Raw genomic sequence first — 16092 nt, forward strand, 5'->3', positions numbered from 1 at the left:
AGTGTTACTGTAGTCGTCTCTTTTCCCCTCTTTTTCTCCTCATTGCTCTCTTTCTTTGTTCCCTCCTTTTTCGCCCCTCCCTCTGTCTCTTTCCCGCTCTCTCTGCGTCTCTCTCCCCGTGTCCCTCCTTCCCGGTGCTGCTCTATATTTAAAAGGGCCTGTTCAGCCCAAGTTATTCTTGCAGCTGCTGGGGAGGGGAACGATAAAAGTTTAATGGTAGAAAAAAGGGTCTGCGGTACATTGGGTGCACAGCAGCTTACACGGAGGAAGAAGGAAAGATGAAGGAGATGTGGAAGAGAGGCCATGAGAAATAGAGCGCAAAGTGGGGAGGAGAAAAGGGGGTCTGGCGGTGGGAAAGGGCAAAATGAGGAATCAATATGGAGGCTTATCAGTGACGGTGAGGAGGAATGAAAGATGTACAGAAAAAAAGACAGGGGGAGGAAAAGTGGGAGTTAGAAAAATGGAAACAAACATCAAAATGAACTAAATAAGAATGAGGACAAAAGAACTGGAGAGGTAAAAAAAAACAAAGAAGACAACAAGGAGGGATTAAAGAAGATGGAAGGAGAGAGTGGACAGAGGAGACAGAGAGGGAAAGCAGTTATACATTATTTACTCTGTACTGAGCAGCTAAATAGAGTGGCAGATATGCATTTACTTATTGAGATGACTTAAAGCAAATTCATGTCAGGCCTGATGTTGTTTATATTTCCAGGACAACACTTTGAAATGTGCTACTTCTTCATAACCACATTGTCTGGACTGAAGCAGCAAACTGTAATGTTGGAAAATGAAGCAAGAACTCCTCAAGTGTCCAATAAGGATGGCTGTAAAAGCCCCTGAAGTCACATACACAACCATTCAAAAAGCCTCTTTTCTCTGCAAAAATAAAAACAGCCTGGTGTAATACTTTAATCTGGCGCAATTTTTAAATCACTAATTTATCTCGATGATTACAAAAGATGCTTGATGAGAGGCCTACTGATGGGCAGTCAGGTTATGCATATTTGCCAGGAGTTAAAAGCTCCAGGTCTTTGAGTTTTAGAGGACTGACTGCAAGTTAGTTTGAGATCCCATTTCCAATTTTATTTATTCAACCAGGAAACCTCACTAAGATTAAGAATCTCATTCACAAGAGTGTCCTGGTTAAGACAGGTAGCAGCATTAACAGAGTAACAGACATGAAACATTCAACATAAAAACACTGCAAACACAGATAAAGCAATCCTGAGTCACAGAGCAGGAAGTCATCAGTCAACAGGTCTACAACCTGATGTATCTTCCTCCAATGCTTTAAAACTATTGAAAGAGACCAGCTCCCCAGACAGAAATTTTCCTGCCGAAGATTCCAGACTGCAGGAGCAGCAAATGTGAAACCCCTTTTACCCATCTCAAGATGGACTTTGGGCACAGATAGCCAAAGTAAATGTTGTGACTGAGACACAGAGTGAAGACTGAAGCTTCCAGAGTCTTTCACATGAATGAAATCACACAGGTATACTGGAAGCAGGTTATATAGCCTTATAGCCTATATAGTATAGCCTTATAAATAAGGATATAGCAATGATTTAGCCTATGCATGGTCAAAGACGGCCAACCAATTAGATCATACAGAATGCAATGATGAGTTTAGGACTTAAAATTTGTTATAAACCTCAGTACCTGCTGGGAAACAGTAAGGTTTAAGGCATTGGGAAGATGCATGCATGTCCAAAAAAATCACCATGATCAATCAGCTGCATCAAAGTGGCAGCAACAAGTCTTTGCTTTGCAGCGAAAGAAAAACAAGACTTATTTCTGGAATAAAATCCCCAGACTTCTTTACAAGTTGCTTAATATGAAACCAAAAAGTCAGCGAATTATCAATCAAGAATCTATGGTGTTTATAGGAAGACAGACTCAATCACCGTGAGATGTAGTAATGGACAGCAGGCAGTATGGAGACTGCTATTGTTTGGCTTCAAAACTGTGCTTCAGAAACCAATGAGTGACCTCACTGAGACATGTCCATGCTTATAGTCTTTGGTGTGACATATTAAGCTCACACCAGTGGCATGTCCAGGATAGTAGCAGCAAGAGCCCCCCCCCCCCAAATTCTGATCATCCAACCTTGGTGCAACCTCAAAATCCTCAGAAACCCCATATAATGACTGACTGTAGTCGGAGGATGGATGCCTATCAGAGTCAACTGTTTGGGCTGTATTGAAGCAGGCTGGGACTAGCTTTGCTTCTTTACCAGAGTTATTTTGGGGCCTTTGTTATTTGGCAGTAAAGGAGATAGGAGTAGGAATCAGGGAATACAGAATGGGGAATGTTATTCTATACAATACATAATTTAAAATGTATTTGTGCACTGCTTTATCAATGCAAACATGTTTTCCATGCCAGTAAAGCTCACTGAATTGAATTAATTTGAATGTAGAGGGGGATGAAATGCAAGGTAGGAGCTTCAGGTCACATTTGAACATTGAGCATCCTCTTGGTGAACTATAGACTATTTTTAGGAAACTTTATAATATTAGTCCACAGTTCTTTGTGTTTCACTAACTGTGCAGAACTTTTAGGCATGGCTGTGAAACACATCTCGTGCCATGCTAAGATAGTTAGCTGGTATCTAAATGATCATTGCAGATTTTCTTCCTTTTTTTAACATGGTTAAAAATGTCTAATGTCTCCATTGATCAAATGCTTAGTCAGTAAGAGCTGAACTTTTGAAAATCTCTAAACACCAGTGAGAGCCACATTCGATTAAATGCTGTAACGTCAGGTTTAGAGGCAAGAAGCTAAACACTGATGGCTGATGTCTGGATGTGTGTTTCAGAGCAATGATGCCTCAGGGAGTGCATGGAACTGGATGTACTTCATCCCCCTTATCATCATTGGCTCCTTCTTCATGCTCAACTTGGTGCTGGGTGTCTTGTCTGGGTAAGTCTGTGAGAAAGTGCTGGTGGCAAAGACAGTGAAAGGATTTTTAATTCATAGTTCTTCATTTCTAAACAATCAATGGTATCTGCTTTATGTATAGAATCACAATAAAAGAAGTGTGTCTGTTGTGTGTGTGTCCCTGCAGGGAGTTTGCCAAAGAGAGAGAGCGTGTGGAGAACAGGAGTGAGTTCCTGAAGCTCCGCAGACAGCAGCAGATCGAGAGGGAACTTAACGGTTATCTGGAGTGGATCTGCAAAGCCGGTTTGTACAAAACAATACAAAAACAGAGACACATACAGGCCAATAAATCACAAATTAGATTAAATCACAATATGGCCTGCTGCAATTTTCAAATCGCAAATGGAGCAATATTTCTTTGACCCGAAATTTGTGTCAAATAAAAGTTTTTTTGTTTTGTTTTGTTTTGTTTTTGCAGTAGATGTTATGCATGACATGTCATGCAATCATTCAGTAACTTTTTTTTGTAAGAATATTTCTACAAAAAAATCCTACCTTCTTCATTTTTGTACTTTTTTGGATTAAATATAAGAATGACAAAAAATCCTTCAATGCAATAATTCATATCCACTTTGCAATACGAGTCAAGAAGCATCAGAATTAGACACTTTTAAAGAATTGTTCAGCCCTTGTTCAGGTATAAAAGAAAGTTAGGGAATAATCGCATATCAAATTGCAATTGTAATAATGGGGAAAAAAATTGCAATTAGATTATTTTTCCAAAATTGTTCAGTCCTAATACAGGCCAGGAAATATCTTTCAAATATTTTTAGGTTCTGTCGTCATACATTTATCCCAGAGATAGCCAACACCTTTAGACCCTGCATGCACACACAAGGACATCACATCTACACTTTTCTACAACAAAGTAATGATTTCTGCTTTTAGAACTTTTGGTTGATATAATTGCCCAGAACTTCAAGGAATAATCTGCAAAGAAATTTTGAGGAATTGTCATGGAAAATTTTGGCAAATTTGTTTTTATAATTTGGAGAATTTTCTTGGAAATTTGCTAGTATTTGTTAATCAATGTTTGTGCCTATTGGAGCATTCCAATTAAACCTTTGGGCAAAATTTGATATTTTCACATTTCGAAAATTTGTCTGTTTTATAGAATTTTTTTTATAATTTTCATCAAACCTTGGGGAATGCATTTGAAATTATTGGGAATTTTGGAAGAAATGTTACAGAGGAATTCATTTGTATATTTTCATTGAAACTTGGGAGATTTGTTTTTATACTTTAGGGGAATTTTTTGGTCATTTTCACATTATTTGGGGATATTTTGTTTGGGGCACGTAGCTTTGAAATTTTTAGGTATTTTCATAAGAATTTGGGAAATTTATTTGTAATGTTTAAGAAATTTCATTGAGAATTTAGCAAAAGGATGTTCTTTGACATGTGTAAGATTTTAATTGAAATTTCAGGAAATTTGTTTGCATGATTGGGGGAATTTTTCATCTTTTTTCATGGAATCTTAGGGAATGTTATGAAAATTTTTGCAGACTTTAGAGGCAATTTTAGGGGTGGTGGGGGTTTGCAGCAGTTTTTATTTGAATGTTTAGGCGTTATGATAAAGTTTTACTTACAACTTTGGAGAATATTTGAAGAAATTTTGAGGTACTTTTTATGTAATACGTAAAAAATATTTTGGGGGGAATTTTCACAGAAACTGTAGGATATTTATTTCAATGTTAGGGAATTTTCTGGATTTTGGGCAAGAAATATTTTGGTCTAAACTAACCTCTGTTCAAATATGAGGCTGAGCTTTTAAACTTATCAGGTCCAACTTATCTCAAACAAAAGCTCTGGTTTTAGGAGATAAATAATCATTCTGAAAGGTTTGTCCAAGAAAAAGACTTAAAAGTAGCAGTTATCATTGGTGTGGTGTGATACACTGGAATGATTTTTTTGATAATTGTGTAAAATGTAATGGAAACAAAACAGCCTCAACATTTTCTGCAGGTCCTTCACAGAGAACACTTACTAACTTTAGGGTTATTTTCGTGATTTTGAAGTCTGGTTGTATACAGTAAGGTACTTGGTAATAATAATGACATTAGCCTCCAGAGATTTTAGTGTGCATTGGCCCTTTAAGCAGAGCATGCTGGTGGCACTAGTTAAGGAGCTAGGCTATGCAGCGCTGCTGAAAGGTACTGGTGCTCTGTGTGGTTTAGGGAGTTTTAGGTAAAAATTGACCAAAAAAAACAATGCTGGCTCAAATGCATGCAAATGCAAATGAATTTTTGGAAGGATTTTATTTTTCACTGAGAAAGACTTTGTATTGGAATTATTTTACAATGCAGCATTTGGCTTTATGTTCTTCCGCCTCAGCACATCATCATCTTCTGATCAGCTGTTTGGTCATGCCAGCTCTGACAAACAGACATCTCTTTTAATGCTGCACAAACACATTTGTATTTAGCCTTGAGTTGAAGCCTTGATGTATGTTGTTGTAGCAGAAACAAAGGATGCAAGTTAGGTGCATGCACCCATAGTTTTTCCTTCCTCCTTTTTTCCCCTTTTCTCTGTCTGCTGAAGGCAGGAAAGATGCAGAGAAGATTAGAGGGATAGAGGGGTGGATGTTGGACACTGGAAGAAGCAGATAAAGGGGCAGATAGAAAGGACAGACCTTTGATCGCCCTGAAAACAATCTACATAAAAACAAGGAGGCTATAGACACAAAGGAGGAGGGGGTGAGGGACCAGTGCAGGTGCAGGCTAAAGACTTTGTCTCCAGCTTTAATCAAATGAAGAAATAATGATGATCTGAATATTTTTAAACATTGTAGAGGACAGCAAAGATAACTCTGTAGCTGCTGCATTAACAGGTTTGCTTGTGTTTGTTTTACAGAGGAGGTGATTTTGGCAGATGATGAAAATGAAAATGACTATGATGGTGAGAATTTGAAGGCTTTTAAATAAACTGCATGCACGATTGTAATGAAATAACATGTTAATAAAATGCTTCTTGTCCCTTACAGGCTCCCGTAGAAGAGCTACAAAGAACCACAAAAGCAAAGCAGAGCTCCTAAATCCGGAGGAAGGGGAGGGAGACCTGGCAGTAGGTAAGAGACAAAGGCGAGCCGCAGGAACATACAGATGATATCTTATCTTTCATATCAGCATTACCCGACCCTCCTCTCCTTGCTGCGTCTGTCCTCTGCCGCTCTACTCTCCTCGTGTCGATTTTTCTCTCTCGGGTTTCTACCTGTTGTCTTTCCTGTCCTTACTTCCTCCTCTTCTCTCCTTAAATCTCAGTTACTCCAGACTTCTGAAACAGGGTTGTTCCTCTGTTCTCTCATGTTACACCCTCTATAGTGATAGAATTATTGTGCATCATGCTATTAGGACACCACAATATCCCAGTAACATGCAGTGCATCTGCAATGTAAAAGCTATCATTTCTCCTCTCCAGAAATATTTTAATCTTCTCAGTTCCGCTGTAACCTTCATGTAAAATCCCACAGCTGTACAGCTGTTTCAGCCTGAGAGTGCAATGGCTGCATAATAGCTGCGTCATGGCTCAATTTAATCCCAGTATGCATGCTGTAAAGTCAGACTTTCTGCATGAGCGCTGCGCCTCACACACCATGGATGTAGAGAATATACTTTCCTCTGAGCATCTCTAGACTGGAATATAAAATAGACTGGAAAATAATAGATAGAGGTATATTTCCCTTGTCTTAGCTGGTGTGTATGTCCACATGTGTAGAATATATTTGCAGTGTGTTTACTGATGACTTTGATGACCGGCGTGAGCTTAAAAATGTCAGTCAGTCTTATAAAATCGTTGCGTTATTGGCAAAATTTTCTGATCCCAAATTGGTACCTCCCCTTTGTTGTTGATTAGAGTATATTTATGCTTTTCAAATTTAAAGCGGGATAGCATTTCTGTGGAGAAAGCAACCCTGTTTGTACAGAATATTTTTATTCTTAATTATTTCTGGCTCAGTTATACCATTAATCAGGTCAAACATTAATGGGGTTAGACGGTGACACAGTCAACACAGAGCAAACACTCTGGTCACAGGTGTTCCTCAGCTGTATAAGCACAAATAAGAACCAATGTTCATTGTGATTTCTGTATTGGTAATGGTTAACTCTGTGCCTTAAAGGGTCACCATTTGCTCGTGCCAGCCTGAAGAGCTCCAAGCTGGAAGGATCAACCTTCAAGCGGCGGGAGCGACGGCTGCGCTTCCTCATCCGGCGCGTCGTGAAGACCCAGGGCTTCTATTGGACGGTGCTGTGTCTGGTGGGCCTCAACACGATGTGTGTGGCAGTGGTGCACTACGACCAGCCAGAACCACTTTCAGAATTCCTCTGTGAGTAGGAGGCAGAGAAAGACATGCATATTTATAGCAAACACGTGCAGATTACCTCCACAAATGCACAAATACTCTCATCACAGATTAGCAGAAGGGAGTGGGTGAGTAAGTAAATGTGAGTAAATCCACAAAAGAGCTGACCCAATCATTTTAGACCAGCTCAGCTAAACATAGAGTGTGGTCGTGCATAAAGTCTCAGCTGGTTTGTACAGCCACTTAGGAAGGGGATTGACTAAAATAGGGAAAAAATTTTCGATTGCTGCAGTATTTTATCTTTAATTGAAATGGTGAAACCCTGGCTTCAGAACTGCACAAGGAGAAGTTAAGCTTAGAGGATAAGTGAAGATTTTTCTCTGTTTATTGAAATTAAAGAAGGAAATTAGGACATACAACAAATACATTTTAAAATTCCAGTATTTTGCATTTAAAACTGGCCGCCCAAAAAAAGTATTACATTAATCCAACATTAACTGTTTTCTACTTCTCATGTTTACTCAGGGCTATCTATTTTAGCACACTGCTCTTCCACAGACGTGAATGGATGGATGGGTGCAGGGATGAATGAATGAATGTGCGGATGGGTGGGTGGATACTTTGCAGATGATTGATAGTCTTTTCTCACTTTTGAGCTTATCCTCCTCCTCTTCCTCCCTGGATGTAGATTATGCTGAGTTCATCTTCCTGGGGATATTCTTGACGGAGATGATGGTGAAGATGTATGGCCTGGGCAGGCAGGCCTACCTCAACTCCTCCTTCAACTGCTTCGACTGCATTGTGAGTCCCACGGCACCCAAAGGACCAACACAAATAAACACACAAGCACAGTCCTAACAAGTGCATGACTCACTTCACACCTGTGCACGCACATGTGACAGAGATGGCACACACAGTGGGGTTGTCAACTTTAAGGTGCTAAATAAAGGAGAGAATATTTAGTTTGGGAACATCAGGGTTGATATCTACACTGATGCTGAAAATAACAGTATGCAGCCAACTGCACATGCTGCAATGTTTTTCATGTTATGGATTGGCCAGATTAATGCCTGTTATCCTATCATCTTGCAAAGCTGATAGGTTTGTTTGCAGTCAGACAAAGACCAGACCAGTCAGGGCCATTTAAGGCAGGGGTTTTCAACCTTTTCAGCCCGCGACCCCCAAAATAAAGGTGCCAGAGACTGGGGACCCCCACTGTACCTGAAGGTGGATGAAAACACAACCATGCACAATTTGGTATAGTCATGTGCAGACAAGGCCTTGCATAAAGGGGGATAAATAGAAGAGCTTTCTGGCGCCCAGCCAAACTGGGGGCTCATGGAGATCAGCAAAACTATGGTCCATTGTAAAGTTAAGCTGTGATATCCATATTTCATTTTTAACCTGAAAAAAATAACCACTCTTATCAAAGAAACAAATATATTTTTTGAATCATTCGTGTAGTGAGTAGCCTTCTTAAAAATGTTATTCCCCTTTTAAAAAATTAATTAAAATTGTTTAAAAATTGCTACAATGGGTTTGTAAAGGCAAAAAATGGTGGAAAAGGTGGTGAAATTGGATTTTAGAAGGACCAAAAATTTGATAAAAATTGTAAAAAAAATGGCAAAAATTCATTTAATTGACAAAAATGGGCATACATAGTGGTTAAAGGGAGTTAAAGTGTCTTAAATGGCTTTCAATTGGCAAAAAATTATGGAAATTTGGTGAAAAAGGATGAAAAACTGATATAAACAGGCAATAAGGGTTAACTGAGAAAGAAAAAAGTAGGCAGATATTGGCAGAAATTGGTTGAAATGTGGTTAAAATGGGAAAAATTGAGGCATAAAAAGTGCGACAAAGGGGTTAATAGTAGCAATAATAGATCAACAAAAGCAACATTAAGTTTAAGTGACAAGAATTGTCCAAGAGTGGCAAAAACAGGCAGAAAAAAGTGGTGGGAAGAGCTTAAAACTGACAAAAATGGGTGTTAAATGGGGAAAAAAATGGTTAAAATTGTTGGGGAAAAAACTGCCAGAAAGGGGTTCAGATTTGACAAAACTGGTGTAAAGTGGCAACAGTGTGATTCAAAAAACATTCTTAGTTTTTTAGAGCATCTGGAGACCCCCTCTCAGTGTCACGTGACCCCCAAGGGGATGCTGACCCCAAGTTGAGAACCACTAATTTAAGGGGACCTGGGCAGTAGCTGTACTGGAGCTATCAAACCGGTCTACTTGAGATTACAGAATATCCCAGCTTCTACAGGACAGATAGTAACCCTAACACGCTTACAAATAATGCATTAATGATTCACTGGCATGTGCACAGTGTTTGAGCTCCTAGCTTCATGCTTTAATGTGCTGTTGTGTTGTAGGTGATATGTGGGAGTATATTTGAAGTGTTGTGGTCCATGATCCAGCCGGGCACATCATTTGGCATCAGTGTGCTCAGAGCTCTCAGGTTATTGAGGATCTTCAAAGTGACAAAGTGAGTTTACAGTTTCATGGCTTGGATTATTTCTCGTAGTAATATAACAGACATTTTATCACACTGACGTGTTCTGTGTGTTTTTTAGGTACTGGGCATCTTTGCGTAACCTCGTCGTCTCTTTGCTTAACTCCATGAAGTCCATCATCAGCTTGCTCTTCCTGCTCTTCCTCTTCATCGTCGTCTTTGCCTTGCTGGGCATGCAGCTCTTCGGCGGACAGTCAGTGTTCCATCACTCTGGCTTCTCCTCTTCTTTCTAATAATCCTCATTTGAGTTTCCACAGAGACTTTGGGTTCTCTTAATTGCCCATTTTACTAAGTCATTTTTTGTGTAATTTTTTAAAATAATACATTTCCCACTTCTCTTTTATCCCCATTTCCTCTCTTATTCCATTTGTTTCTCCCTGCCAGGTTTAATTTTGAAAATGGCACTCCTTCGACCAACTTTGATACCTTCCCGGCAGCAATAATGACAGTGTTCCAGGTGAGCAGAGGACACGGTGCAAAAGAGGGAGGGAGGGAGAGAGGGAGATGTGGAAGAGGGGAAGGACAAAATACTTAGAGAAGAAGAGTGCTGGATTAGGACTCACCGATTAAAAGACTAAAGAGGATTTGCACACGAGGAAGTGATAAAACATGTGGAATGATCCTTTTGAATTCTTAAATGTCATTAGTCAAATGTATAATCTTACTAAGGCTCTTCTACATGTTTCAGGTGCAGGTGTGTGTGTGACCTTAGAAACTTGTTTAAAGACAGAGTAAATCATCAAACTCTACATGTACTAGAGTTAAATTTGTCCTTATATAAATATTCCTGTGTTTGTGTGTCAGATCCTGACAGGCGAGGACTGGAACATGGTGATGTACAACGGCATCAAATCTCAGGGCGGGGTCAACAAGGGCATGGCCTTCTCTGTCTTCTTCATCGTACTCACTCTCTTTGGCAACTGTATCCTCTGCTGCGGAAACTCGTAGAAAAAGGGGCTAAACAGTCACATAAACACTAAAATAAAGGCTTTTACTGTAATGTTTTTAATGCATATATTAGAAAGTAATACTGTTTTAATCAGGAATGCCTCTATTGGTCTGCAACTGAGGGATATTTCTGAATTTTTGAAGTTACGTATGACCTCAAATTTCCACATACAGTGAACACGTCGCGATCTGCCAGTGAATCATACTGCAGAGCAAATCCCTCCCTCTCTAGTCTATTAGAGCATTTCCACAGCTGGCGCTCCAGACCAGCAGCGGCACGTGCCTGGAGGGCCTCCCTTCGTTCGAGGTATGCTGCAGGTCTATTTTCAGTGCCGGCCAAACGGTGTCAATACATAACGATGAGAAAGCTCCAAACAGGAAGTCACAAGCGTAGAATATCCAGTTCTTTCAAAATACAACACAATGCATGAACTCCCAGTCCTGAAACATCACTATATCAACATTAAGTCTCAACTTGCAGCAAGCGCAAGAGTCACAGAGAGGTCATTGGGTCACCGAGCTACAACGGTGCCATTGAACAGGAAAAGTTAACTTTTGGAGATATTTAGCCAAAGAATTTTACATAAAACCACAGATTCTTTAAGCAAACGTTAACCTTTTAACTTCCTAATGTACTCACCCAGTGGTGGAAGCAATAATATCATGGACTTGTACCAGAAAGGATGATAAATTGAGCCCAAAAGGTAAACTCGTCTGCTGTTGACATATTATTCCTGCATGAACTCGCAGTTCTCCCGTGATCTCTGCCCACTGATCAGGGCTATGCACTTCCAGTGGGCGAGGTCGCTCACCTTCGATCAGAGCAAACCCATATCACTTGGGTACGCGGCGCAGTCGTCCTATGTGGAAACTTTTCAGTGAAGGGCCAAAAATGAATCGGAGTGGAGGGTCGCGGGCCAAAACTACACATTGATGTTGCAGTGCATGAAATCAAATATGCCTATAGCATAATTGTGCAAAATAAAACTCATACAAAATAATTTTGAAAATGAATAACACTATTCTTTATTGTGTTTCACAGCATGAAATTACTGAACGTCCATATGGCACAAATACTAATTAGGCATACTGCCTTAAAATAAATTTTAGTAAAAAAGAACGCATGTTCCCAACTATTTTTAAACTTTCTCTTATCATTGTGCCACTGCCTCACATGCTCCACCTCTGCCATGACCCCAGCTTGATCCCAGCATCTTCTCACTGACTCACTTTCTGGTCATGGGCATCCAGATCTGAGCTGACGGGAGCTCAATAGCGCCACCCTACCCCCATTGTAACACAATGTTAATTTGTGGTCAGGAGAGGAAGTGCATCAAAAAATAAATATTGAAATAAATATTTAGACTGCTGGCAGTGGGAAAATAATAATTAAAAAATAAAAAATAAAATAAAAAATTCGAACATGGGCAGCGGGCCAAAAATAATTGCTCATGGGCCAAAGTTGGCCCGCAGGCCCCAAATTGGACAGCCCTGGTGTAAGTGATCCAGTACCACTTGAAAACTGTTTGAAAAAAAGAATGGAAACAGAAAAAGAAAAATATGCCAGGGATTGTTCAGTAGACATTGGATTATTCCAAAGTTATTAGTTTTCATTCTTCAGTTGCACACAAATGCTGTGTCCCCTGCTATCCACAAATGATTTTGTTTCAGTTAATATTGTAGTTTTGTAGTTTGGATTTTCTGTTTATCAGTTCATCTAGTTACCTTTTAACTAGCTATCGAGTGTAATTGCACTTTTTATATGCAGTTGTACAGTTACTGTTTTCATATTGTCTTAGTACTTCCTTAGACAGGTATTTTGAGTGTAATTCATCTGCCAAAAGAGAGAACACAACATAAAAAAGGTAAAGATTAATTTTAATGATTTTCCCCTTATTATTTAAGTTTTTATTGATATCGTGATAATATCATTATAGTGACATTTTTTGCCCATGATAATCGTGAAGTGAAAATCTGATATCGTGACAGCCCTACTGCCACCTGTAGGAGATCCCAATACACTACAATGTTAAGCAAACCAACTGCCTCTATATCAAATATGAATTATAATCTAAATCTGAATAAGTATTCGTGCCTACTGTTCTTACTAAAAGCTGATCTGTATTTGTATAAGCAGTAATAATGCAATCAGGACGTCCCTGTTTTTAAGTAAATCTGGATTATGGTGTGTATTCTGCTAAAGCTCTGTGGCAGAGGTGTTATTATAACACAGAGGATGTGTTTAAATGACCTTGGTGTTTTTGTATTCAGTCCAAGTTTTCACTCTGCCAAGAATTACAGCACACTAAGTGTTTCTGCCAATTAATTAGTCTTTTACTGTTTGTAAGTGCTCCTACATGCTGGATTTCCTTTAACTCCGTGTTCAGACACACTGCTGAATGTGTTCTTGGCCATTGCTGTGGACAATTTGGCTAATGCACAGGAGCTGACCAAGGTAAAGAACGGTCCATTTCAGTCCAATGTCTTGTCATAATGATAAAAAGCATGAGTTACGCTTGTGTACTGATTTCTTTCCTTCCACCATCATTTGCATAATTCATCGTTCTTGACTTCCTGCTTTTTCTGACTTTCTCTGTCCGTTTGCAGGATGAACAGGAGGAAGAGGAGGCTGCCAGTCAGAAGCTCGCCCTGCAGAAAGCCAAGGAGGTGGCTGAAGTCAGCCCGCTGTCTGCTGCTAACCTCTCCATTGCAGCGTGAGTTTACTGCTCCATTCCTCCTCCACTTTTGTTTTTGAATCACTTTGAAATCAATCACAGCAGACAGAATTTCAGAAAACATATCTGCATGTTTCTTTTAAGAAGCTCATGCAGCAGCTTGGAGAAAGTACACCATACAATAGTAGTTTAAATAAAAAGGAAGGCTTTTTGGCACATGAATTCCTGAAAACGTCAAGAAGATTACAGGCAGAATTCCCCTGAAATCTTCCTGAGTTAGTCATCACAGACGCACCTCAGAGCTTGAGACTACCCCCGTTGGACCAGAGGGGAGGGATTTAAGACAGAAAGACATTAACAAATGATGCAAAATTAGCAGACAAAGCAGCCAGTCTGACGCCATGCTTTGTGCTTTTGTTCACAGTCATAGAGGCAAACAGAAAACCAAATAAAATAGTTCCATCTATTATGTGCTTGGTCACAGTAGAAGTTACACTCTAAGGCTATGCACCAGTTACAGGACATAAATGCAATCAACCCCCAGCAGCTTAGAGTGAATTTTGCAGTTTTTTTTCTCCACACTATAATAAACATTAGCCTTGATTAAATGACTACATTTGCATGGAACGAGCCCATCCAGTGTTTGGATTTGCAGCTCTGCCTCATAGTCTTCTTTATTCCCCTCTGTCCCAGTCTTTTGTGTCTACTTAAAACCACATAGACAGAGCCGGTGTTGGATTGATCTAGGCGAGCCCTCCTCTGGTCAGGAGAGTCCGACTCTTTGGTCTCTCCTCTCTGTATACACACCGGGGTCGATCCTTTCACTGCCGTTAAAGTTCACGCACAGAGACTTGCTCATACCTCGCTGTGGCATGGCCCTAAAAAAGCTCAACAGGGGGGCTGAAATACCACACACACAACACACAGGTCTGACCTTTAGCGCTTTGATACGTCAGCCTCTGTCCACTTGATATCACACACATTTGATGACACACACTTTATTTCACACAGAGTCAGAGCCCCTCATGGTTCTGTGAATCATACTGTTTGGTGTTGCTGTGTGTGCTGTGTTTCACTGTGCTGTGAGCATTTTTGTCTGTGTCAGTAAACCTTACTTCACCACGGAGTCCTGCTAAGGTGAATTATTTTACATACACTACACATGTACAGTATCTGTGTTGGTCTGAGTGTGTTGGAGAGACAGGCAAGTAAGACATGGCTAACAGTCTGGAGTAGTAGAGTTTTTACTAGATAATAAATGAATAAGTGCTATTTAACCAGGGAATAAATTAGTAACTAAGTGAGGCAAATCTACACTATGAATAACAGAGTTCTGCAGTAGTGAATAAGGAATTAACAGCTAGTGAACCATCAGGCTGCAGCCTTACAGAAGGTGTTGGAAGAAATACCAACTAAGATGGTCAAAATACACCTGTTTAAGGTTTATCTTAATCAGAGTTGGCTATAGGAATAGAAAATTCAGTTTGCACAATGTATTGTAATGATCAAAGGATTTCTAAAGGGTGGGAGGGGGGGCTTTACTTTTTTTCTTTAAGTAACAAGTAATATTAGGAGGTATAAAACAGAAGAGGAGTTGGACAGAAGACTAAAGCTAAACACAGGACTGTTAGTGAGGAGAGAAGAAGGCTAAGTGCACTTTTTGAAAAAAATTAAAAATCCTTGGGGGAAAAGTAGGAAAAGAGAAAAGCCTTTGTAGAAGTAGAGCGTTATTAGTTTAAAAAAGAGAGCTGGAGAATTTGAAGTTAAATTTTTAATCAGAGGTATTGTGCAGATGATGACAAAGTGACACGAGAAAGATAATGTAAAAGATGAAACGAATGATCCGGACGGAGCAGCGGTGGTCAGGCAGGAAAGTGACTGATGCAAGAAAGATGAAATCTGTGAGACTGCAAAGGGAGGATGGTGAGAAACAGGCTGGATTGTTTTAGATATACAGATCTGATCGAGCTGCATCAATGAGAGTGTGGAAGGATGGGTGCATGTGTACGTTTGTGTGTTTTTGTTTGTGTGAAGGATTGCATTCCAAAATGATGGACAGAGATCTGGCCTTCTGTTATTTTAGTAGTTTAGTTTCCCAGTCAACCCTTCATTCTAAAGGATAAGCTAACTGTTTTTCACAAATCCCATTTTGGAATGAAATCCTCCTTCTGTTCTTTCGTGCCATCTCACTCACCAGCTGTTTCCCTCCTCAGCAACAAAGTACACAGTGAGTGTCACAACGCTACCGACCCCTTTCTGGACTGGTATTTATTTATTTGTTTATTCATTTCTGATTCCCTTCTGTTTATTGACTTTCAACCATTCCTTGCTTTCTTTCTTTTTTTTTTCGTGTTTTAGATCAGCCTCCTCTCCTTGTCCCTTTATTCCTTTCTTTTCCAATGAAGTCCTTGGCTTTCTCTAGCTGTTGTTTTGTGTTGCCTTATTTTGAATAAATTGTTTTTTGTTGCCTACACTTTGCAGTACTGCTGTTGTTTAAACATTGGCCCAAAGAGAGAAGGATGTTAGGGAATTACTGGTGGAAATTTTGAAGAGTAAAGCTGGCTACACGCTGGATGGTTTTCAAATCTTAACCAACGTGGGGACAGATTCAACTGGTTTTTGTCATCATAATCCTCTAAATGCACACTCTAGACAACTCAGCCAGACCGTGAGACCACCAACCTGCCAACTGTAGTCTCTATTTTACACAGAAAC

At 39.7% G+C, this 16092-nt stretch overlaps 1 protein-coding gene across 1 annotated transcript in view; it reads left to right on the forward strand.

The window, feature by feature from the left end:
• The window catches only part of cacna1aa (calcium channel, voltage-dependent, P/Q type, alpha 1A subunit, a), a 145441-nt gene that overhangs the window by 55561 nt on the left and 73788 nt on the right, over positions 1–16092 (forward strand). The window contains exons 7-18 of the mRNA XM_041778582.1: positions 2822–2925; positions 3071–3186; positions 5797–5841; positions 5927–6010; positions 7061–7267; positions 7932–8044; positions 9615–9727; positions 9816–9947; positions 10139–10211; positions 10559–10676; positions 13090–13157; positions 13310–13416. Coding sequence (XP_041634516.1) covers positions 2822–2925; positions 3071–3186; positions 5797–5841; positions 5927–6010; positions 7061–7267; positions 7932–8044; positions 9615–9727; positions 9816–9947; positions 10139–10211; positions 10559–10676; positions 13090–13157; positions 13310–13416 — 1280 coding nt within the window. The remainder of the gene's footprint in view (positions 1–2821; positions 2926–3070; positions 3187–5796; positions 5842–5926; positions 6011–7060; positions 7268–7931; positions 8045–9614; positions 9728–9815; positions 9948–10138; positions 10212–10558; positions 10677–13089; positions 13158–13309; positions 13417–16092) is intronic.

Source organism: Cheilinus undulatus, linkage group 21 (genome assembly GCF_018320785.1).
Source record: "Cheilinus undulatus linkage group 21, ASM1832078v1, whole genome shotgun sequence".
NCBI classification, from domain to species: Eukaryota; Metazoa; Chordata; class Actinopteri; order Labriformes; family Labridae; genus Cheilinus; species Cheilinus undulatus.